At 38.9% G+C, this 26,633-nt stretch overlaps 1 protein-coding gene across 1 annotated transcript in view; it reads left to right on the plus strand.

The window, feature by feature from the left end:
- Window positions 1-26,633, plus strand: part of CERS6 (ceramide synthase 6) — a 97,951-nt gene that overhangs the window by 64,271 nt on the left and 7,047 nt on the right. Inside the window, exons 5-8 of the mRNA XM_081932915.1 lie at window positions 9,892-9,942; window positions 10,999-11,091; window positions 18,757-18,885; window positions 22,271-22,377. Of these exons, the coding sequence (XP_081789041.1) occupies window positions 9,892-9,942; window positions 10,999-11,091; window positions 18,757-18,885; window positions 22,271-22,377 (380 nt within the window). The remainder of the gene's footprint in view (window positions 1-9,891; window positions 9,943-10,998; window positions 11,092-18,756; window positions 18,886-22,270; window positions 22,378-26,633) is intronic.

Raw genomic sequence — 26,633 nt, forward strand, 5'->3', positions numbered from 1 at the left:
ATCTTTGTATTTTGTGATTTTCTCCAGTTCTCCCCCCGCCCCATCTTGATATTTTGGGATCTTCTCCAATTCTTTTTCTTTTATTATACTTTCCACTGGTATTGCCACATCAATTATCCACCCTTTCTTTTCAACCACAGTTAAATCTAGTGTTTTATTAGCCAAGACTTCATTAGTTTGTATTTGATAATCCCACATTGTTACTCATTCTTCATTATTGGCACATAATTTTATATCATTTTGGTAATTGTTTTATGTCATTCTTTATCATCACTGTATGTAATCTTTTGAGTGCATAATCTACTATTTCTCAGCCTCCCTGCATAATCTACTTTGATCATTTGAAGATTTCCTTAACTGTGGCCTTGATTGAATGAGTTCAAAGAACTTGCTCCTGTTGATAGCCTGGCCCGAGGGTCTCTATGAAAAGGAGAACCTCAAGACCCATTTTACATTCCCTTTTTTATAGTTAACACAACAAAGACAAATGAAAGAGGAAAGTTGATTGGACAAGATAAAAGTAACCCCTCCTTGCTTTTCTTATCTGGAAATAGTCTCCAGACATCGTTCTGTAAATTATCTTTTCAGTTTAGGAATGTTAAAAGCTACCTAGTTAATCCATACAACCAGAGGAGAAAAGATTTTTTTTTACATTCCAGTCTGTAATAAGCCTGAACGTGGAAAATAAATCAAATTAAATACAAAGGAACTATGTTAACTAACAAATTACAAAGTCCATGTCATGTGCCCCTCATGTGCAGCTAAAACCAAGACTTCAGTTTCTTTCTTTTTTTGACATTCCAGTTGTCAGCCATTGCCAGGTTTTATCTTTATCCACTTTCTCTGATATCTTTTGCAGAAATTGATTGTGTAATGTTCTTCCTTGCCAACATTTTATTCCTATTTTTATTATTTTATTCTGATATTCATATTTTGTTCGGGTACATTCAATAAGATCCAGTTTTTAACTTGCATCAATGCTTGTTCTTGGTTGTCTTTTACATAATCAGCAAATGCCAGTTTTTCTTATTCAACAGTTTGTTTGACTTGAAGTTAATCTCTGCCTCCGTTTTTATCTATTAATATCACTACGGAGATGTAATGCATGGGAGATAATGACTATACTTGATTCTGGTACAAACTCTCCAGTTCATCGTATGTTCATTTAATAATTCCAACAGTATATAATATCACAGGTATGGCCCAGGTATTGGTGTTTTTAATGGTGTTTTCACCATTTAATTTTGTGATTAGCACTTTTCTCACCCTTTGGATGTGTTCTTTACTAATCAAAATTTTAATTTGTCTATGCTCAATATTATCTCACTGTAAAATGCCCAAATATTACTATCTGTTCAGTACAATGTTCAGAAGTCACAGATGCCAGTTTCTTTAGCTGGTGTTGGCCTGCATACACATATTGAGTTCTTCCCAAGAATCAAGGGTGTTGTAATATATTGTCATAGTATATATGTAGATCCAAGCGGTGTGGTGTTTTATTGAACTGAACATTCTATTGCTGAAAACTATTTTGGCCTGGTTCTCTTTCCTTCTCCATAGATCCGTGATGACGAACCTATGGCACATGTGCCACAGGTGACACGTGGAGCCATATCTGCTGGTACGCAAGCCGTCATCTCCAGCGGGCATACGTGCTCCAGCCACTTGATTTTCGGCCTTCAGGAGGGCTGGGGGAAACCATTTTCGCTCTCCCCAGGCTTCAGGAAAGCCTGGGGAGGGCAAAAAACAGGCCCAACGGGCCAACCGGACGTTCCTTTGTGGGGGTGCTCTTTGGATTATGGGTGCCGGAACGCGCATGGGCTATCGTGCACGTGCCTTTGCATTTTTGGCACCCAACAACACAAAGGTTAGGCATCACTGCCATAGATAATGGCAATAGTTCATACTAAGGTCAATTATTTGGTGCTTTTTGTTAACCAAAATGTACTGAGGGAGAAGTAAATTTGGATGTTTTCTTTTTTAATATTTCATGTCATCACTTCTTAAAATATATTTCAAGTTTTTCTCTGCTGTCCCTTTGAGAGAGGATAGAAATTACTCAGTTGAAATGGTGGCTGACCTCTAAATTGCTGCCTTCTTTGACACATCATTTTGCATGAGTTCCTATGCTTGATTTTGAAGAACCTTCCAATGAAGACTCTTAGGGTTCTGCTGTTTCACAGAGTTTTTGCCCCCCGACCCCCAGCTTTGTCTACTATGGGGCCTCCATTTGAATAGCTTCCTGTGAGTGGCCAACACCATATAGACAGACTTTAAAAAAATCTTCTCAGATTTTATTACAAAAATGTTACAAATGTACTTATTATTAGTAGGCTTATACCGTATCTGTACTAATATCCATCTATGCCTCTGTTTTATTCCCACACTATCTGTTGCTTGAACTTGAACCAAAGTCTCCAGCCACCTGCAGGTCGGCTTCTGCCAGCTGCATTTCCAAACTGCCGATGTGCAGTTTCTCATTCTGTACTAAATGAAAGAAGAAAGATGCTTCACCAGTGACTGGTTGAGTGTAGCTCCTCAGCTTTCCTGCTGGAGTGGTGAAGCTGCTAGGCTCTGCTTCTCCCTTCAGCTTCTCCGTCACTGGTTTGGCTGCTCCTCCTTTACCCTTGTTGAGCTGGTAACTGCTCAAATGTCTCCTTTTGGCTCTTCTACCCAACGCAAATCATCTTCCAAATGTACCTACACACCCACACCCTGAGACTTTCAACATTTTGCCCTTATATTTGAGACCAGGTGTGGTGTATTGTCCTTCAGACTGCTATAAAGTCCCCAGGGGAGAAAACAAAGGGGAAGGAAATGCTTATGCTGGTCACTGCCAGGTTTTCCCTCCACATTCCTTCTCCCTTTTTAATGAGGGTCATAGTCCCATTCAGTTCCTTGTCTACATTAACTGTTTAACATATGGTTTGAAGTACGATGTTCATTCCACAGTATGATAAGTAGTCAGCTGGGTGTCCCAAAGGTCCTTTTTCAAGAGGCAAATGGACCTTCTTGTGGTGGTTTTTTTGAAGACGTTCCACTTCTCATCCAAGAAGCTTCTTCAGCTTTTCTTGGATGAGAAGGGAAACATCTTCAAAGAAAAACAAGAAAAGCCAGCTGCCTCTTGAAAAAACACCCTTGGGACAACCATGACCTGGATGACTGAGAATCTCCATAGACAGTCTGCTGGATGTACTGTTTTCCAGCTTGATGCTGAATGGTAATCCTATATGGTTGTAATAATCTGTACCATTTAGTAACCTTTGAGGTGCTATCCTTCGTTTAATAGATCCATGTGAGTGCTGATAGTGATAGTGAGTGCTGATATCTATTTATCATCATAAATAGATGATTATTTGAAACACCCTCTCCCCCCATAAATAGATATAAATTCTTCAACAGCCCATCATAGCCTCTTTTTTGATGATGCTATTGTGGTGCTAGTTCTTGGACAAGTAATGATCTTCATCATCATAGGGCTGCTCCTAGTCCCACTCCCAATAGTCAACAATTTTAAACTTTGGTGTTTTAGAGCAGGCTTCCAAGAATATGTGGACAGCCAAGAAAATAAACAAATGGAACATTGAACAAATCAGCCTAAATTCTCACTCAAGGCACAAATGAAGCAGCTCAAATTACCCTACTCTGGAGACATTGTGTCAATATTTTTCCCATCTTTCTTCTTCCAAGTCCATTTTTTGGTTCCTTGGGGTATCACAGGAAATACTGTGGCTTGCACTATTTTGATCTTTGTTAAGGATCGACATATCACAGCCTCTGAATATCTCTTCCAAAGCCTTCACGGGTGTACCACCACTACTCTGTGGTATATATCTTGACTACTTATTCCTTTATGGTTGATTATTGATCCTAAAAGACAGAAGCTATCTACCATTTTAATATTTTCACTATCAATTCCAAAGCTTGTTGTTGGAGTTTGGGTGGTCTGAATTCTAAGCTGCAAAAGTATTCTGGAGCATTTTCTACAAGAGAGCCATGATTGTTTCTTAAGGCATATATTAGAATAAAGCTGATAGGTCTCCTGCTTTCTTCTATGGTTATTGTGATTCTTGGTAAACAGGAAACAGAGCAATTATTATCCTTTGAGGTCTTTTGTTGCCTTCACATATTGAACTTCATTCAAGAGGATCTTTCTGTTAGGCCCAAAACCCAGCAGGGACGTGCGGTCAGGGGAGGCAGGGGAGGCAGAGCCTCACCTCTCTTCATGAAATAATAGTATATAATAGATCTATAGTATAGTATATAATAGATCTATACTAGTCTCCCTTTATTTATTTATCAGTACAAATACAACACAATATTATAATATTATATACATCTGTCCGGCCGTGCCCGGGAGCTGCGGAGGCAGAAATGTTGTCGGTGCTCCCGGATGACGAAGGCACGAAAGCGACTGGGGAACGACGAGAACCTTCCTGCCTCTGCTGGATTTCGCGCGCTCCTCGCGACTGCAATATGCAGTCGCGAGGAGCGCGCAAAGTCCAGCAGAGGCAGAAAGGTTCTCGTCGTTCCCCAGTCGCTTTCGAGGACTGCAGAGCGCGAGCCAGCGGAGCACGCTCAGGAAGGCGGGGAATGGGATCATGTGTGCTGGAGGCTGAGGCAGCCTGAGCCTCCAGCACACGTGGTCCCATTCCCCACCTTCCTGATGGCGTCCCCAGCCTCACCAGCCATAAACCTCACCGCACGTCACTGAAACCCAGAATGACACATAGCAGTTCTTATCGTTTTACATCTATAGACAATTTTTTTTCAGACTGAGAACTCTACTATTTGCAGGTTAGGGAGCTGTGAACTGTTAGGGAGAGGTGATTTTCACCCTTTTACCCTCACACATAACGTCTGGATCGAGTTGCCTCTTATTCCTCTGGAATGTAACACCTCCATCCTGAGGTTCACCTCCTCATTACACTTTCTAGAGAACTTCTTAAATGATGAACTGTGTGTGTAGTCTTCACATAGAAACAAGATATGATTCTGCAGCATACATTCTTTTTTGGCCTTCTAAATATACCATATCTAGGGAAATGCTTTCATATGGGATTTAGAACAAAGATGCTTGTCTCTACACTTTGAAAAAATACATTGCTTTCAAATAAGCCTATTAATTGTTTACATCCCTATTCTCCTTTCTCTGAGAATGTTCCTAAACTTTCCCTCAAAATATACAACTTCAAAATGGGCTTTTCAGAAAACGAAATTCTTTTTTTCCATCAGTGAAAAGCATTGGAGTCAGCACTAAATCTATCTGAATGCTAAATCGCTTTAGAGATGGTCTGTAGATTTCTCTTTTATCGCTTTTATTTTAAATTGATGCTTTTGACGAATTGTCAGTTCTTTGTTCATTTAAGGGTAATGGCCAAGAAAAAGAAAAAAAGATAGAACCTGGACCTTCAGTAATATACCAGCTTGATACAAATCATTCCATGATTCTGAACTACAGACATTTTAACACTAATAGCCTAGAATGTGAATAATCTTTTTGAGGATTATAAACATGTAGAAGAAAAGAGGAGAATTAGCAACATTTAGGCTTAATATTATGTATCTTAAGCAGGAAAAGTTAAGAAAGAAGGAAAAATTTTATTGGTTCTACTATTGTTAAAAATTATAAAGATCAAGCAGAAGGAGTCAATTATATCTTAAATACTGTTGTATGTAAATCACCTTTTTGTCCTGCAGATTAGTGATTGAATCACAGTGGCAAATGCAAGGCTTAGCATATGTATATATTTATATATTTTTCCTGGTATTCTCATTTTGAGGAAGATAGAACTAGAAAGCTAACATTTTATTTTATTTCTTATTCTGAATACTGGAAATTTAGCCTACTGTAAATGAGAATGGAAATCCAGATGTTGGTGGAATACAAAAGATGATAATCCACAGCAGAAAGTGATTACCGAGCAACTGTCCCTCTGTACAGTAGTTCATAGTACGGTTATCCTCAACTTACGAACAGTTGCTTAACGACTTTCAGAGTTACAACGGCTGTACACATACACGCTATGGTCATGTGATCGCATTTTGGCCACTGGGCAACTCGCTCACAATTACAGCTGTTTGCAACTTCCTGTGGTTATGTGTCTGCAACTTGCCAACATTTTATTTTTGCAAATTTCTCACATTTAGTTTTGGTTTCCAGTAAAAAAAAAAAAAAAAGGGGCCCTTTAGAAAAAATGGATTTGTTCAATAACTGCAGTTTAACAACCATGATTTAAAAAATGATCATAATTTTGCATCTGCTCACATGATGCCTGTGATGTGCAGAGCTAACAATGATTTATGACTAATTTTGGGCTCAATTACAGTTGTAAGTTGAAGACTACCCATACTTATTTATAGGCTGGTCTACTCATAATGACTGTGGGTAGTGTACAATACTATGCAACGCAATAAAAGCAAAAAGAGACAAGACCCTGGGGGTTAATACATCCAACCCATTAATATACCCAACTCATTAATTAAAAAATTCCCATAGAAGGCACAAACTGCCAGGATCTGCTGGATTCTTCTTCTGATGAGGAGTAGTAAGAAGATGGAAATTAGAGTGCTAGAGCATCTCCCCTGGGAGGCAAGTTTAAAGCAGAAGTATGATGAGTGTGATTTAGGTAGTGTTAGATTGGGTAATGGATAGGCACACACAGGCTTAATGGTAGCAACAGCTCTTTATTAAATGCAACAAGCGAGAACAATCCAGCGAAGGTTGAGTCTGACAGCAGCCCTTTTATAGGGACCCTTCGACCAATAGGATTAAACGTCTGTTCCCGCTGGAACAGAGGACCTTGGTGGAAACGACTGTAGTTGGTACAAGTATCTAACAGGTAGAGTAGGTGAAAACATGATAAACTTATAAATAATTGTGCATACTGTAGTATGAGAAATGTTAATAGGCATTTTTCTTCTCTTAACAACATTAGGATTGTCCAATAATACTAAATGCCGTGAGATTCTAGAACCTATAAATAAATACTTCTGTAATTAAACTCTGGAGTTTGTTGCTGTCAGATATGAGTAACATCTACCAGAGAGTTTCTGAAGCTCCCCTTTCCAAAAGAGTGTCCAGCTGATATGACCTGCGACCTTCCTACAAAGGCCGCCTCCCACCGTTCTGGGAGTGGGCACCATTCCCTTAATCCTTCAGAAAGTTTTCCCCCAAATCTCACATTTTGGAAAAACCATGCCTTTCTGAGAAATCGTAAGAATTGCAGCCACGTTCAGAATGGTGCAAGGTGGCCTCTGCAAGAAGGCTGCATGTCGCATTGGTTGGGAACTGTTTCAGAAAGTCAATATTTGGAAAAGGTAAGTGGAAGAAGGCATGCTGGGGCACAAAGGAGGCTCTGAGGTGGCATTAATCCTCTGGGACCCAGCCAGGAACGATGGAAGGGAGAGATGGGCAGGTGGGGCAGTTGCAGCCTACCGGTAGTCAGTTGTAAGGGAGGATTGCTAAGTGCCCAAATTGTCATCACATGATCATGTGGCCACTGAAGAAGTACAGCACCCTTGTAATTTTGAATGGTTATAAGCTGAGGACTAGCTGTACTTCTTTGCTGATGGATTGGTCTTCAACCTGGCCATTTGCCTGGGAGTTGAGTAGTTTAAAAAATATTTATTTAGAAATTTGAAGTATCAAGGATGATTTTCTAAAACATATTTTGGTTAAGGTAAATGCATAAATAGACTTATAGAAGAAGCCAACAAAGAAAATTTGCAGAGGAAGAACAAGTGGTGCATTGCAAACTCAGCCTTTCTTTCTACATACTGATGAATCAGAACTTAACCATCTTAACAAAATTCCTTATTATCTACTAGCCCAATAATTTTTGTTGTTATTTACTGAAGGGTTAGTAATTAGCATAAATTGTTTCTTTTCTGCAAATATCACTGCTGCCACCATTTCATTCCTATAATGAATAAATGGAAATAGTATTATTGCATTCGTGGTTGGTGGTGGTGCCCATTATTTTTGTTCCCTCTTCTTTATGTTTATGTTATCCTCTTTATTTCAAGTTAGAGGAAAAGACAGATTGCTGTTGCCAGAAATCTGAAGTGATGATGTTTGGAAACTGGGCCAGGAGCTACATGAAAGTAGAATTATCAGTTAGTTTTGTAGTTTTGGTGACTGATTCAGTGGTGGGTTGCAGGCGGTACGCCCCGGTACAGGGGTACCGGAGCCTGCCCGGAGCACCGGGTACCATTCTGGTACGGTGCTCCGGAGGGCCTGCCCGCCCGCCCGAAGTTCTTACCTGTCCTTTAAAGCATGGCGCATACAGCGCCTGTGCGACGCTCCTCCAAGCAGCTGGAGCGTCGCGGAGGTTTGCGGAGGCGTCGCTGGAAGGTGCAATGCATGCGCGCGCTGCACACATTCATGTGGAGGACGCCGGGCCCCGTTGCAACCATACCGGTTGCAGCAGGATCCGGAACCCACCACTGGATTGATTGCAAGGTTTTAACTAAGCAAAAGTACTTTGAGGTTGATTGTTGAGCCAGTGAGAACATTATGTTACAATTTTTGAGGATTTTTCTTCTTGTTCAGATTTGAAAATCTGGAATCACCAAGAAAGTAGTGGCAAGCTTCAAAATAGCTATTTGTTGGGATACATTTCAATTTTGCATGCCCTGTTAAAAAGAACTAAAATATCTATTACTTTAGCTTTCCCTTTTTTATTCATTGTATTGTATGCTTGCTTATTTGTTGCCTGATGATCATATCTGCAGCCCAGATCAATAATTAGCCCTTTACTAAACTGAATACTTTGTACTTCACAATCCTAAAAATTAAGATAATTTAGTCAATAAAACGTTCACATTTACTTCAAATTTCAGGTTTCAACTTTTTCATAATGGATCATTTATAGCTTAAGAAAAATACATTCATCTTTCTTTCATTGTAAATGTAGGTAGATATAGTGTGCATAAAATGTAACAAAAAATTGAGCTGCATATTATTAGTAAATATTACTAGTATTACATATTGTCAGGTTGTGGTTTGACTTTAATTCTATGTCTCCCACTTGTGTAGTTGATACACAGTTCATAAGAAATGCAGAATATGAACGTCTTCTAATACGAAATAATATATACATGTTTTAAGATTTAAATGACTTATTTTAAAAAGTATTTAGGGCTGCCAATAGCTATTAGCTTCATTTCTTAAATGGATCCGTGGCCTGTCTGCTTAATAAAGTTCAATCATTTGGACAAAGATCAAGGATCAACCATTACTGCCGCTTTTTATTTTTGAGGCCTTGTAGGAAAGAAAATTATGGACTAATGGAACTCAATATCATTGAGCATAGCAGAATTTAGTTTATAATGAGGTCTAGAGTATGAAGTAAGTACCTCAGAGACATAAGTAAAACATTGAAAGTGAAAATAATTAGTCTTTGAGGTATGGTATTAGTAATACTGAATTACTTAATTGTGCAAAGTCATGTTTAAAATAACCATGGTTTGTTGAATAACCATAGTTGACTAGAATCCTATAAAGCCTTAAGCCATAAGCGTTAATTTACAAATCATAATGGTTAAGTTCATATGAAGTGTTAAGACAAATGTTTCGTTGTTTGTTTGTATGGCACATTTATTTATTTACTTACTTACTTACTTATTTATTTATTTATTTATTTATTTATTTATTTATTTATTTATTTATTTATTTTCAAATAACTCAAGGTGAAGAACACACCATTTGGGCTCAGAGAAAGTGATTGGCCCAAAAGACACCCAGCTTCATTCCTTCTGGAAGGCAAATGAATGTGTTTCAAATATCCAAAAGAGTTTTGGTTGCATTGTTCTACAAGCATTTTAATCTTTTGTTTTTTTCCTCCTCTTTTTCTCTGTCTTATTTATTTATTTACTTTTTTGTTTAAGAGTTCTTGGCTGTGGAACACAAAGCAGTGCTGGATTGGCTACCCATATCAGGTAAAACAACGACAAAAATCTGTGTTGCATAGCATGAATGTAAAATGTTGAAAACGTACAGTCATCCTTCGAAATGGCTGTAGCTGCCATCTTCAAATACAACCTTTCACTTTGTTCATTCAGTCTAGATCAGTGTTTTTCAAACCTGACAACTTTAAGACGTGTGGACCTCAGCTCCCAGAATCCCACACATCTTAAAAGTTGCTAAGTTTGAAAAACACTGGTCTGGACTCTGGATAGTAGAAGGGAGGAAGAGCTGGGGTTTGGGAAAGGGTCTTTTTTATTTGACCACTGTTCACTGTTGTCATCTCCTGTTTCGCAATAGTTATTTGGCAAGGTCAGATATTATTTTAAAGAAGAAGCTTTGGAGTTGACAAAGCAGAAGGGGAAGCTAGAAATTCCTCAACCCCTTGGGTGGGTGGGTGGGTGGGGAAAGGTGATCTAGGACTCTTCCAACCTTCTTTAAAAAATGCCAGATCTGAACCACAATATGACTGTTATGCAGTGGTGATGAAAAAAATATCTTAGTGTAAAATCATAACTGACCTTGACCAGATTTACAGATTCGTCTCACCTGATAGTAAAAAGAAAAAAATAATAAAGTGACCTTGATGAACTGACAGATATTTTCAGTGGAGGGGAAAACCTATGGGATATTAATGAAGGTTTATCACAATGAGAGTGTCTTCTATTTATGTAAATGTGGTCGACTTCTACTTATTTTGAATCAAAGTTGAATTTGCAAAAGAATGCCAGGGACTTTTTCCCCCATGCTGCAGCTCCAATAAAGTAGTGATTCTGAATCACCTTCAGCTACGATGTTAAATTGGATCCCATCAAACCGTTTAAAAGTTTAACAAGTTTTAAAACTGAATGACATCCTTGTTCAAAATATTGTTTTAATCCACCAAATCTCCAAAATTGTTATGCAGAAATCTATTTTTAATAAAGATTTGATTCCTTCTCTTCTTCTCCCCCCCCCCCCCAAGTTATTGAATTTACCTTGGTGGAGGTTTTAACATCTTATTTATTTATTTATTTATTTTTATTCTCCAGCCATTGATGCCTGAGATTCATTACTACTATATACTTGAACTGGCATTCTATTGGTCTGTAATGTTTTCTCAGTTCATTGACATCAAAAGAAAGGTAAGAACAATCATTTTTGTAAGAACAATGCTGTTTGCTAGAGCTGTGTAATGTCATTTTGACTGACACATATGCACTGAAATAGCACCAAGGACTGCAAAGCATTTCAACCACTAAATACAGTATTGCCATTTGAAGCAGTCATCCAGCCATGTCTTTTGCAAGACTTATGCATCTTATTCTTTTATTCATCACATTTCTACAGAGCCCATCTCACCTAAGTGGGTGGTTTACAATAAAAACATAAACAGTGATATAAAGGCAGAAATATAACTAAGTTAAATGTTGTTTCCCAACTCTCTCAACCTCTCTGCATATGCAAGGTTGCTTTATTTTGTGGATAATCCCAATAAAAATATTGTCTGCATGCACATAGAAAAATAAGTAATTCATCTGTGCCAACATGCTTTCCAAAGCACTTTTATGAATGCTTTGCACTGCCCTATTAGCAGCATCTTAATTCTAATTGTCCAGGGCAATATAAATTTGGTGTTAAGACTGCAACTGTTAATGGTTATTATATTTTCAGAAAACAATATACAGTCAGGTTGCATAATCTGCTAGCATTATTGGACTAGGCTGAGATAGTTTTAATATCTTTGGGGAACTGATGGCAATATTGATCACTGGTCCATTAGTACGATACTGACCATTTTATTCAGATTCTATTAAAGTATTCTAGGAAATACTTATAATTTATGTGTCATTAAATATTCAAATGTACAGATTTCAGCACCCAGAATTCCATCGTCCATACAACCGTTGCTGAGAATTTTGGGAATTGAAATTAACTCATCTAGAGCAGTGGTCCCCAGCCTTTGTGCCTTGGTGGCATGGTTGGGGGGCAGAGGGAAACCAGGATGTGCGAGTGGCAGGCTGGCGTGCACACGTGTGCAGTTTGACTCGCACCAGCGACAGGATGGCATGCGCACACACGCAGCTTGATTACAAGTTTAGTTGCACGGGCATGTGCCAGCCTGCCATTCGCGTGAGTCGAGCTGCCCATGTGCGCTGGCCTGCAGCTCATGCAGCCTGGTGGCAAATAGGCCACGGCCCAGTAGTAGGCTGTGGCCTGGGGGTTGGGGACCCCTGATCTAGAGGACACCTAAGGATGGAGATGTACTGAGAAATAACTTACAGTAGCATAACTCGATATGATATTCTTCCAATATTGAACTTGAACATGGTGGTAGAAATCATCATAGTTGACTTTTGGACACCAGGTTGAGGAAGGTTGCGTGAAAACATATTGGTTGCTTAGCAGTTGGATTTACCGTATTTGTTTGTTAAATTCATTTGCTGCCCAGCTCGCCTTGGGGTTACTTTGGGTGGCTTCATTTCCATGACATACAAAAAAACATCCTTGTATAATTGGTAGCCTAGAATGTTTTTGTTATTACTGTTGCTTTTTATCAGAAAGCACAAGTGTACCTGGGGGATGGGGGAATCTTACACATGTCCCAGCATGTCTGGTCTCGGAAGCAGAATTTAAAATGATCCCAGTGGGAATAAAAATGGGTATTCACTTTCAGCTGCCTAGTGTTGCCTTCTTCAGGGCTCACAGCGATTCCCGAGACTAGCATTGGAAAGGAAAGATATGCTGCAGAGCCGGATGTTGCTGCAAAGCCTTCTCAGGCCTGTCACAGCCTTTTGGGAGGGTCACAGAGTTTTCCAATTATTTCATGTAATAATTTATGATTTTGAAACAGTAAGAAATTGCACTATAATGAACATACATTGGGTGCAGTATGAGCTGCTGGTCATCATCCTTTATTTATTTATTTATTATTTATTTATTTCTTAGCGCTTATAGACCGCCCCCTCTCCCGAAAGGGACTCGGGGCGGTGTACAGTCCGTATTAAAATACAGCAAATTAAAATTATAATAAATAGATACATATATACGTATATGAGAGGAGGATAAAAATATGCAAAACTGTACAGCTAAGTAAATAAATCAGAATATACAAAATTTAAAATCCCAATATCATGTAAGATTAAATTTAAAAGAGACAGTCCCTCTAAAACCAGTAAAAAATGTGTATGCCAGGAGGTAGACGTTATAAATTATGCCAGACCAGCCAGTCGGAACAGGTGTGTCTTCAATTTCTGTCGGAAGGAGCGGAGGTCAGTAGTGGTTCTAATATCGGGGGGAGGTCATTCCAGAGGGTTGGGCCCATCACAGAGAAGGCCCTACTCCTCGGTGTCGCCCGTTGGCATTGCCTAGTGGACGGCACTAGGAGAAGCCCCTCCCTGTGAGAGCGAATTGGCCGCAGGGATGTGTGTGGGAGGATGCGATCCCGCAGGTAACTAGGCCCTATGCCATGGAGCGCTTTAAAGATGGTAATCAGAACCATCTTTAACCAACTTTAAAGCTCTGGGGACATCTACCTATCCTACTGGGTCAGATAGGGTGGACACGCTCTGGTTCCCTTCCCCTAAATATTATCATCTGATGGGAGGTAGGAAGAGTGCGTTTTATTTATTTCTTTATTCATTCCATTTCCGTAGCCGACCAACTCAACTAAGTGACTGTTTTCCATGGCAGCCCCTGCTCTGTGGAACACCTGGCCCCCTGACTTTTGGCAGGCCACCATCCTTTTAGCTTTCCATAAGGCTTTAAAACTTGGTTTTTCCCCCAAGAGAAGATTACACACACATTAGAAGTGGTTGGCACCAGGTTTTTGGGTGTGGGTCATAGCCGGATCGGACTGGTTCGAGCCAACCGGTAGTGGCGACTTGTGGATAGGGGTGGGTCGACCCACCTGCCCTGGCGCTATGCCATCCAATTTAGCCATGTTTTCTAAGCTGTGTGCATGTGTGCAAGCCGCACACACGAGCAAAGTGCATGCTTGGAAGGCTGCACACATGCACTCACAGTTTTGGTGCACGGCAAACCGGTAATAAAATTATGTAAAACCCACTGTGTGTGAGGGTGTGGGTGTGTGTTTAAAAACTTCATCCTTCATTTCCCAGGGATGGGAAACTAGGGCCGCTTTACGACCGGTGGACTTCAACTCCCAGAATTCTGAATTGACCAATATATTGTGGGCCAGGAATTCTGAGAGTTGAAGCCCACAGGTCGCAAAGGGGCCCTAGTTGCTCTAACCCATGAGGAGACAGACGTAAATCATTCTCATCTATCTTACTCCTCAGCCCTTAAGACAATAGTATCCAGCAGTATCTAGAAAGAGTATAAACTTAATCATGTTTCACCACCTATTTAAGTCAGAGGCAAAATAAGGTGGCCATTGGGGTTCAGGACCTGAGCAGTGGGTATTGGTCAATTCAGACTGATTCAGGAAGATCCCCTTCCTTCACGTTCCTAATCAGCCTTGGTTATTATCATTCTGTTGCATCGTCAAAATTGCCCAATAGTGTAAACTACTCAGCTTGTCCTATGACCACAGTAATTCACATTAATTCTGCACTCCCAATTTTGTGCAAAGTTTGAAGCGATATGAGTGGGAAGGGGAAAGAGCAGAACATCAAAACTGCAGTGGTGTTACAATGTAATATAATTCTGAAATGGTAGGATCAGTTCCATCCCAGTATCCCCGTACAGAGCGTGGAGGAATCTGGAAGGCTAAAAAAAGCAAAAGAGGGGAGATAAATCTTAAATAAAAATCATACTTATGACTCAGGGTTTTCACGACTCCAACCTGTTGTGTTTTTTTAGAGTATTCAGCTTTGTTGATGAAAGTATTGTGAGTAAATGGAGGGGAACAGAAAAGGACCTAAAGGTGGTTAACCGAGTTCTGCAGACAAACAGACTTCCTTCCTACTGCAACATGACTGGCAGATACTTTTGTTTTCCTGCCATCATATGTCATACAGAAGAGCAATCAACTAGATCATGCCTTACTTACCATGATAGTGTATACATAAAATCAGAACACCACCGTTCCACAGTGAATCAGAATAGAAGCAATAGGGGAACCTATCTTACCGCATTAAGCAGGTCTGACCCTGCTTTATTTCTCCAAGTTAGGTTAGCAGCGAAATTGCTTCCACCTAAGTGGGCTTACTGATTTTTCAGTTTGACAAATGATTTTTCCTGACTTCTGACTTTTTGCTATTCGCCCTGACTTCACTTTGTACAACAGACGAATATTTGGTACCTGCCCTTCAACTTTAAAGAATATTAGCTGATAACCCGGCATTGCCCAGGTATTTATTTATAGGGGGAAAATATCTGGACCAAACGTAATTTCTAATGTTGGATTTTCCCTTTACCAGAGAGATCCCCCTTGTGGAGTACTGTGAAACCGTTACCATGACAACTCCACTGCGCTGTACAGTAGAAACCATTTTTCGTCAGTACATAGAAGCCATTTTAAGGCATAACAGGCTGTATCTTAACAGAACGCATACCCCAAGGGGTGTTAGGAGTGTCTTACCCCCACAGTATTTTTTTTCTGAGAGAGAGAGGGGGCAGATATATACACACACACACACACACACACACACACAGACAGGCCCTTGTGGCTTGAGTAGAACCTGAGGACTTCTTTTGCGAAGATTTTCCCATGAATTTCATATAAAAAAGCTTCAAGGTTGTTTCATCACAAGAGAGGGAGGAGAATTGTTCCATTCCTCCGTACCAAACCTGTGGAAGTTTGAAGTGTCAGCCATAGTCTCCTGGGCTTTGACTTGCAAGAGGTCCAGGTTTCTTGTATGCTGCCTTTGCCAACGTGATGGGAGACAGAATCTTTTTTTCTGTTGCAAGAATGCCTCAAGTCAATTTATTGTCATGCGGGCAAAGGGTCTAAAAAGGAAGAAATGCAAAGGAAGAACATAGAAGGTTTTTTTCTCCTCCATCTGTTAAAAAACCATAGGAGTCTGCCAAGCAGAATTACAGACTGAACAATCTTCATAGCAACTGTGGTTTTTTTTTTTTAAAAAAAAACCCAAACCAAACCTGTCTTTTGGAATTAATATTAGTGGCTTCATTCACATCGCAGCTTTGTATATTAGCTGAGGAGGAGAGGCTTAGCAAGCTACATCCGACCACTGGATAATCCTAGGTTATGAATGGTTCACCACATTGCATTGAAAAAACAAGTGTGCTCACCCTACTGTTTACGCAGTAGCAAACTCTTGACAGAAAAGCATCTTCCAATTGAACTGCTTCCTGATTCTCCAAAGCGTCTTTTAGTTATTGATGTGTTTATTCGACTAGGTTAACCTCTGCTTGGCTGAGGTTTCATGAACAGGATCCACAAATCCGGTGCATATGATCAGATTGGCCTTCTGCAAAAAATAACCTGATGGAACAGATGCCATTTTTTATTTTTTTGCATAGCTCATAATGAGCCATGAGGGATGAATTATCATTATTGGCTATCACCATGTGGAGCTTGTGTATGCTTAAGAGGCATGTGTGGGCAGTTTAATTAGCATTTTCCTATGTAGCACTATGCTACATTTATGGCGTACAAAAAAATTAAGGGGAGTGAATATTTATGATTGTCCTAGAATATCTTACCTAAACATCAATCAAATTTACCAGTGTAACTTTAAACACTTTGGTAGGATGACTAGATCACGTCTGTTTTGCCAGATATTATTTTTAGAGTCTTATCTTAAAGTCATTATTTAAAGGATTTTAGAAAAGGGCTACCTTGATAAAGTTATTGGTGTACTAAAATATTAAGTTGAGAGGAAGAAATTTAGATTCGTCTATAGAGCAATCAAGTATTGATCTCACCCCATTCCTAAGAGGTCCCTAAAGGGGGTTTGCATAAGTGCACCATTGTTCCTATTACTCCTTTCCTACTCTCCCCACTTATTCGTACCCATTTCATTCATACTCATGTTTATTCTTACACCTATTATCTTGCAAACGATTGGCAAATTAAATAAATAAATAAAAATAAATAAATTTCCTACAAAAGCAGATGAAATACTGACATTCAAATCATAACCCAGCCAAGAGCAATCTACAGTAGATTTGTTCCTTTGCACAGATTTTTATGAAGTATTGGAATAGCTAATGCCAGTTTTGGAACTGCGGTAGCTGCTAATTACCCCGTACCATAGAGGTGTGCATGTGTGTAATTTTCTTTCACAGATTTCTGAAAAATTATCAAAATATCCTAGAACACGGTCTGTCTCTTGGGACCTGATTAAAACCAGCAATAATTAGAATAACTCAGTCACCTTTAGAGAGAAACTGTTTTGGCAGTGCTAATCCTGCTAATGTGGCATAGTAGAAACTTAAACTATTATGGCAACAATAATGCCATAAAAAGAATATGTGTCTCTTTCTTCCCATATCCCATGTATCTGAAAGATGATAAAGTGTATTTTTATATTAAACACACTAGGGGGCAGTCTCGGAATATCCCCATATGCTTATTTATTTTATTTGTTAGATTTATATTCAGATTCCTCCTTTGAGCTAAGGGTGTACTTGAACTTGGGTCTTTCCCAGAACACTAAAATCATATATGAAAAGCAAGGCACTTTATCAAGTCCATTGATACTCCTAGGTATTAATTTTAAAAATAAGACATATCCAGGTTGTCTGGTCCTCCACCATTCTATTGTGCCTTCCATGAAGCCATCTCCTGGAACAAGGAGTCAAAAATGTTGACCTTCTTTGTAGATTTTACAATTTGGGGAGTTTAAAGGGCAACATGAATGCTTTTAATCCTTGAGCCACTCATCTCACCATTTACAACTCCTTAAAGCGTGCCTACACATCCTGCTGCAGCCTTTGAGATGGTGCAAATTGCTCAATCTGCACTAAGGTAAAAGTGAAGAGAGAAAAGAGCAGATCCTTTTAATTTTAATTTGCTTTTGGAAAGAGGTGAACACCCATCTGACTGAAGTCCACGGTCTTTGAAGAAAGTGAAAAGTATTTATGAGCATGCCTAGATATTTTGGCTCTAGCAGATAGGAGATTTTGAGTAGTTCAGAGAACCGGTAAATACCACCTCTGACTGCCCCCCCCCCCAATCTATTCTCTGCCTCCTGAGTCCCAGCTGATTGGGAGGGAATGAGGATTTTTCAGTAATCTGCTCCTGGAGTGGGGAAGGAATGGAGATTTCACAGTATCCTTCCCCTGCCACGCCCACCAAGCCACACCCACAGAACTGGTAGTAAAAAAAAATGAATCCCACCACTGTCTGGAATACCTGGAAGAGAGGACTCTTACAACTCTGCCAAGTTCCTATGTACATATATAAAACACACACAATTTGTGTCTTCCCTCTACCCAGCAATCTCCCCCCACATCTCTGCCCTTTTGGCCATCCTGCTCTCTGCTGTCTACCCCTGTTAGCCCCAGCTGACCTTTGCACTTCTTTTCCTTCCACTGCTGATGAGGTGCATCTAGCTGAGGTAGCTGCTGGCCTTCGTGAGGCCCTCATGCAGCCTCCCCAAATTCTCATCAAAGGCAGCAGCTGCCTCAGCTGAGCATGGCTTCTTCAGTTGGCATCAGCCACTGAGATCAGCTGGAGGCAAATGTGGGGTGGCAGGGATAGGTAACCGCAAGGATTGTTATACGAAGGATGTCTCATACTGTGAGAATGGGTTGACACAAAGAAAAATTAGACTTCCTCACTCTTCAAAAATATAAAGGTAGAGAATAAAGACACATGGAGAACTAGAACCAGTTTATGTGATGGTGCTTTATTTTCTCTCTCCTTTATCTTCCAGGATTTTAGCATCATGTTTACACATCATATTGTGGCAGTCATGTTACTAATTATCTCTTACGTAGTCAACTTCACACGAGTTGGAACCCTGGCTTTGTGTCTTCATGATGTTGTTGATGTCGTGCTGGAGGTAAGAGAGAGTTATTTGTAATAATTCTTTGCTGTCCAAAATGGTCTCTACCTGGAACAGGCAATGTACCCTGGGAAAGCTCATAATGGATTGACATTTGTTTTAAAGGACTGTTTCTTTAAGACCATAAATACCTTGGTATTTATCTTTGGCAGGGACACTCATAAACACAGTGAGATTGACTTTCTGCACCTTGTTCAGAATCCTTTTTTGTGGTTTATTTTTATCATCCTGAATAATTTGTGTCATTATCGAAATTCATTTAAAACACACTGCTAGATAATTATATGAGCAAGCTCTAACGAGGGCAAGCAACCACAGAAGCAAAATGTGACCAAATTTAAAACTGCACAACTAAGTGTAGCAGCGCTGAAAAGAAATAAAACATTCCTGATATCTTTGCTGGTATGTTTCTGACTAATTTTACCCTGTTGGTTCTTATTCTCCCAGGCGTTTAGGGGAGGATATGGAGCCTAGTGTCATTCTTAGCAGCTAAACCAGACAGCAAACGACCAGATAAACTAATTCTATTTTATTGTAAAGCTACATTTACAGAACCTTGTAAATTTGAAGTTACAGTTCTCCCACTGTCAACTATACCTCCCAATAACTGAGGAAGACTTCCTCTTGAGCCTTTTGCTCCACCAACTATGCAACTGCAAGCTATGCTGTCACTTGTTTGATTGTTCCCTAGGCAGCATCTCTTTATCTGTTCTCCCAAGATTTGCTCCTGCAATCTTTGATATTCTCAGAACCTGCAGCCAACATCAAGATCACGTGAAGTGTTAATACCACTTTATAATGCCTTGGTAAAGCCACACTTGGAATACTGCATTCAGTTTTGGTCACCACGATGTAGAAAAGATGTGGAGACTCTAGAAAGAGTGCAGAGAAGAGCAACAAAGATGATTAGGGGACTGGAGGCTAAAACATATGAAGAACGGTTGCAGGAACTGGATATGTCTAGTTTAATAGAAAGAAGGAGTAGGGGAGACATGATAGCAGTGTTCCAACATCTCAGGGGTTGCCACAAAGAATAGGGAGTCAAACTATTCTCCAAGGCAGCTGAGGGTAGAACAAGAAGCAATGGGTGGGAACTAATCAAGGAGAGAAGCAACTTAGAACTGAGGAGAAACTTCCTGACAGTTAGAACAATTAATCAGTGGAACAGCTTGCCTCCAGAAGTTGTGAATGCCCCAACACTGGAAGTCTTTAAGAAGATGTTGGATAGCCATTTGTCTGAAATGATATAGGGTTCCTGCCTAGACAGGGGGTTCGACTAGAAGACCTCCAAGGTCCCTTCCAACTCTGCTATTGTATTGTATTTTACTGGTCAGGAGGAAGTTCTAGCTACCTCTCTCAGCTCAAACTCCTCCTAGTCCCAGCTTCCTCTCATTGCAAGAAAATAGGGGCTTTATGGAGTACTAAAATACTTGTCCTCATCTGCCTTCTACTAAATCTACTACAATGACTTTGTCAAAACTTTATGTAAGCCCAAGTATTCAGTATTTGAAATATAATCTAAAGAAGGAATTGAATATAAAGAGATCAAATAACAAGGCTGTGATTGAATTAGTACAAAAGAAAAAGCAAAACAGATGACTTTTGGATGGCTGTGGATCCATTTGGGAAGGGGGTTTCTTGAAGATTCCAATTTCCTGTGAAAGTGCCAGGAAAGTCACTAGGCAAATCCATCTTCCTTTCAGCAGTTTTTTTATATATAATTTTTTTATTTTTAAACAAACTTAAACAAACAAGACATATAACATAAAAACATCTTCAATTATGTACAGTGTGTCGATTGGTTACAAGGTTATAGAGTCCCAAACGAGCAGTTTTGTTTTCTTAAGCACATGAGTTTTAACTTTCACTTTTAAATTTATTGTTTTACTCTGTATTTTGTTCTTAAAAGTTGATCAGCGGTTGAATGCTGGTTTATTTCAACCCAGCTGTTTTTTTCTTTTTCCTTTCCTTTGATTTATGTTTTTTTTTTCTTTTAGCCTTGGATTGAAATATCCAGAAAATATCTATCCTGTTCCCTTCTGCTTCACTGTTATTCGTTCCCTGATCAAATTACACAGAGTTACAATATATCAGATTGTAGATAAATAATGGTGGCTGGGATCTTTTTAAAAAGCCTGTTGGGTAGAATGCAGATTTTAGTTGAACTTTTTAAAAAACATTTGATGAGATGATAATGGCCATGGCAAATATGCAGAGGCATGTAGTTTTGGATAAGTTCGATTCACAAAGGGGCTCTGATCTGAAAGTTGTAGACCAAAGAGATATCCCCACAGAGAACTAACTGGCTTGATCTCATGTGTCTCTTTGAAGTTCAAGCCTGAGTATCCTTACAGTACTAGAAGCCTGACTGAATGGGGAAGTGACAAATTCTTTTTTCCTATGAAAAGGAGGAAGATTGGAGAATGAATTTATTTCACCTAACTAGAAACCACTTCTATTTGGACTTTGTTGGGAAGATAGACTCACTGTGGAGACTGAATTTATTATATCTAATTAGACAACAATTGATAAGAGATGGCATTAAGAAACAAACGTGGATATTTCATTCAGGATGAATTACTTTTAACTTTTGGGATGATTTGGGATAGATAAGATGCAGTGGAAAATTTTCTATGAGTGGATTACAATAACAATTTGTTAACAGAGACTTTTGAAAACTTAACCTTGACATTTTTATTATTCTTTTTCCAATTAACTATTTTGTCTTTAATATAGTATGTAGAAGACAGGTCAATAATTTGCAAATTGATTTACTAGTTTACATATTTGGGGGGTACCTGTGTTACAAGAGGTGGGAACCAATATTGTAGCAAGATATTAATCAGCATTCAATTTGGGGGATAACGTGTGTATAGTATTGGCTTTTTTTCTTTTTAATGCACTTTTTTAAAAGTCTTGATTTTTAGGGGGATATTAATTAGATTTTTAAAAATCTATTTTTTGTCTTTTGGGGAGTTTTATATGTTAACTTCTTTTGACTAAAAAAAATGATGAAAAAAAGTGTAAAAAAAGAATCCTAGTAATTGTTTCTAGGGATTAGATTTTGTTAAATTCAGAATGTGTTGAATACGCTTATTTAAGTTTGGAGTGTTAGAAAAACAAAAATACAATATTATGATTTATTATAATTGAGAAATAAAGATGGCATATAGCAGTAGAGACATTAAAAAAAAAAGATGAGAAGTGTTAATGGGCAGCGTCAACTTTTGCCCTCTCAATATTCTACAAAGTTTCAGAACAGAAGTAGTAAGGGCAGTAACAAATTCAAATACTGACAGTGCATACTTGAATATTTTATACGGTACAATTTCTGCACAAGTTCTTTAGAGAGAAAGTGACCTATTTCCTTTTCTTATTACAGGCAGCCAAAATGGCAAACTACTGCAAGTTTCAAAAACTCTGCGATTTCCTCTTCCTTATGTTTGCTATTATTTTCATTATTACTAGGCTTGGAATATATCCTTTATGGTAAGTAAGTGTACTTTTTTTCCCCATGGGATAGCATGTGCTAAGACAACCTTCCTCAATCTGGAAACCCGTGGCTTTGTTGGGCTGCAGTTCCCAAAGTTTCTGCCAGACATGGTCAGCAGGTTTTATGGAAGACTGTTCAAGGATTGTATAGGAAGAACCTGTTGGTGGTCTGTTGCCTGCAATGTTTTCAGGACTGTAGTTTTTTTTTAATAGTGTGATATTCCCCCCCTAGTGAAGAAGCAGTGGATCTGGACAGGAAGAGAGCAAAATAGTAGATGTCCAATTAACATCTGCTTTTTTATTACATTGATTGATTGATTGATTGATTGATTGATTTGGAAATTTATATTGCCACCTATTCAGACAAGGCGGCTTGTAAGAATATAAAACCTCATATAAAAACAATAAAACTAATAAAAGAGAATCATAAATTAATAAAATAATATAATGAAATAACCCCCCACTTCTGGCGACAGCTCATCACATGAGCCATTTAATGGGCTCTATCCTGCTCTGCGTTCCCCAGACCCGCTGGCAGAACCAGGTCTTCAGTGCCTTCCGGAAGAGTGTTAGAGTGGGAGCCATTCTAATCTCTAGGGGAATGGTGTTCCAGATTGCTTTATAGTGTTGTGACTATGGCAACAATAACATGGGAACGATGTGACTCTCAGCTAGGTGACCATTTAAGTGTAACTTGCTGGAGTTTGATGCTGTGTCCCAGTGATGGGATTCAAAAATTTTTACTATCAGTTCTGTGAGCATGGCTTGGTGGACGTGGATTGGTGGGCGTGGCAGGGGAAGGTTACTGCAAAATCCCCATTCCCTCCCTACTCCAGAGGAAGGTTACTGCAAAATCCCATTCCCTCCCCACTCCAGGGGAAGGATACTGCAAAATCCCATTCCCTCCCCACTCCAGGGGAAGGTTACTGCAAAATCTCCATTCCCTCTCCACTCCAGGGGAAGGATACTGCAAAATCTCCATTCCCTCTCCACTCCAGGGGAAGGATATTGCAAAATCCCATTCCCTCCCCACTCCAGGGGAAGGTTACTGCAAAATCCCCACTCCCTCCCAATCAGCTGGGACTTGGGAGGCAGAGAATAGATGGGGGTGAGGCCAGTCAGAGGTGGTATTTACCGTTCTCTGGACTACTTTAAATTTCCGCTACCGGTTCTCCAGAACTGGTCAGAACCTGCTGAATACCACTTCTGCCCTGCCTACTTCTTTTGGTGGCAGGTTACAGAAATTGGATGAGGTTTGTATTCTCTGACAACAGAAATCGTGGAAAGGCATGCACCTGAAGCCTAACCTTAAAAGATCATCTAAACGTCCCTACAGCTTTACCAAATCTAAAAGTAACTCCAACGGCTTGATAAATTCTCATTTCTTTTTAAGAAAAGTTAAAACTCTGTGTGTCCTATACTCTGGAACGATTTCATGCTCCCCCCCTCCCCAAGTTGTCCTTGAAGGCAATACAGGGAGACTCCCTACCCAAAGAGAGACAATGCCCCATGATTCTGGACACACGAAACAACAGAGCATGTGCTTCTCCAGTGCCTATATTACAGAGACATTCATCATTGTTGTAATTCTATCTTTCCCTTCTGCTTTCAAATGCCGACCCTGCTACAACATACAATGTTGCCAGGTTCTGCAAGGTGGTGCTTAAAATCCGTCAGATGATGCACCTGTGCCAAAAACGAGACTAAATGAGCATCTAGTTCATCATCCTAGAGTGCTCTGTAATTTGATAGATTTATCTGCCCCATACTAAAGTTTATGCTTCCCTGCAGCCATCTAATGCTCCTACTCCTCCTTTTAGATATTCAACTGCTTATTTTATCTCTTTTAGCTTTATATAATGATTAATATTTTAAATGCTTTCTAATTGACTGTACCCACCCTCCTTATGCTGCCTTTGACCGTAATAAAAGTTTGATTGACTGGGTGATGCCTGGATTTTTCATTCTCTTCCCTAATCCATCTGTTGAGATGCAATGGAAGCACAGTAGCAGATTTCTATTTTTCCTTGCTGCTTTCCTCTCAGTATAATTACATTTTGAAAATGGCAGAAGATTGCTCAGCAGGAAAAAAAATTGCTGTAGAGGATGGGTCTTCAGCTACATTCAAATGTTTGCGGCAGAATTGATCTAAGATATGCACTTGAATAATATTCAAAGTGTATCATTTCCTTCAACCCAACACCCTGCTATAGATTGGATTACAATTTTTTAATCAAACCTCACACTTCCTTTGCAGTTTGCTTAGATTTTGGAAGTCGTGGTGTGTATTTTGAGGCTAGAATCTCTTTCTATAAAGTAATTGAGATTTGGAACAAGGTCTTTTATATTCAGCAACTCAGTTTAAAAGAAAATGTATATGTGTACAAACAAAAAAACAGCATTCGGATTGCTAATTTTCTGTTCTGTTATGTTTGCTTTTAATCTCACCTTTTTCCTCTGGGAAATTAACATTTTGTAATTGGCTACACTCAGAACAATGTTTCCTTAAATCTGGTAACTGGCCTGATCTCTAGATTTTTAATTACAATTCATATAAATTCCAACCAGTGCTAAAGATTTGTGAAGAATGTTGTTCAAAAACCATTTTAATTAATAGGGCAATTAACAAATTAAGATTTGGTGATTCCTGTACGTTTTGTCACATAAATGTTAATTTTAAACAAGCAGCTACTTAAATTGGGAAAGACAAAATGTACTTTTGTAATATAAATATATTACCCATTCTTGTTTGAGTTATATGGACAGAAAAAAAAGGTACACGCTGTTAAATCTTCTGTGGATTGCATTTAATTAAGTATCATGAAGTAATTGGACACGTTTTCAGATATTTTTTTAATTAACTAATCCTAAGGGACAAAATTATGATAAAAACCAACTTATCTGTGAACTATAACAACTTTCCATGTAGAGAGTGTAGCTAGATATTTTCTATCTTATTGTTCACCTCTTTTTTAGTATCAGCATTTATATTATTTATTACACTGTATTTTTATAGTTACATACTGCTCTGTGTTTCATATAGAATGAAGGGTAATTAAAAGTGTTTAGTCATTATATTTTAAAAATGGAAGGGAAAAATGCATTTGAAAGGAAATCTTTTCCAGTAGGATTTATCAAAGATTTTAATACTACTTGTTGCTAAAATAGAATATTAAATCTAAATTAAAGAAGGTACATACAGTATATGATTCAAACTCATATAATTGCATTTCCTCTGACATTTCTGCTGAGAACTAAGAATTGAAACAATTTTGAAAAGTGAATCTATATTATTCTGTAGCTATAAGAAAGTCAGATATTTTCTTTCATATGAATGAAAGTGTACTCAGTTTCTCTTAGAAACATTAGAAACATGAACCTAGAAATTTCTTCCATCACAGTGTATGCAATCACGTGTAATAGGCAAGCCAGAAGGTGGATTCCTTGATTTGGCCTTAGGATATTGTATGAAATGCTAATTGTGATCTGTTCAGTGAACAGTAGTTAAGCAAACAATGACAAAGTACCACTTGTGAGCCAGGTCAATATGTTTGATTCCCCCCCCTCCCCCCCATGATATTATTTCTACCATTCACAATTTCACCCAGTGGAACATCTATCTGAGTCATATCGTCCCCATTCTCACATACAGTACCAGTTATGCCATTGTTCTTCATACATTTATGGGCATTTATTGATAAATTTGAAAAGTTTGCATAGACCATTGAAAACAGAAGTCTTTTAAGACTGTGGATGATACATTTTGCTTTTAATTAAGTTGATGGAAATTAGTGCATTGAGGAAAAGCTATGATCTTTAATTCATAACAATTAGCAATTGTAGATCCTAGCAATTCCGCTTTCTCCCTTTCAACTTCTGTCTGCATTACCTTTTCTCATTAGGCCAGGGGTCTCCAAGCTTGGCAACTTTAAGACTTATGGACTTCAATTCCCAGGATTCCTCAGCAAAGCTGGCTGAGGAACTCTGAGAGTTGAAGTCCATAAGTCTTAAAGTTGCCAAGGTTGAAGACCTCTGCTTTAGGCCACCGCCTAATTCAACTATCTCTCTTTGAACTTCTGAGTCTTCCATTTCCAGCCATGTTAACTAGAATTAAAGCAAGTTGGAATTGAGAACCATGGTGAAGATACCACAATGGGAAAAATCTGACTCATTTTATCAGACTTCATTTAACCGTCCTTTTGAAAATATTCCTTTCTCTTTCTCAGAGAATAGCAGCTCCTTGTTTTAAGTCC

Source organism: Natrix helvetica, assembly GCF_964273705.1.
Source record: "Natrix helvetica genome assembly, chromosome: 1".
NCBI lineage: Eukaryota > Metazoa > Chordata > Lepidosauria > Squamata > Natricidae > Natrix > Natrix helvetica.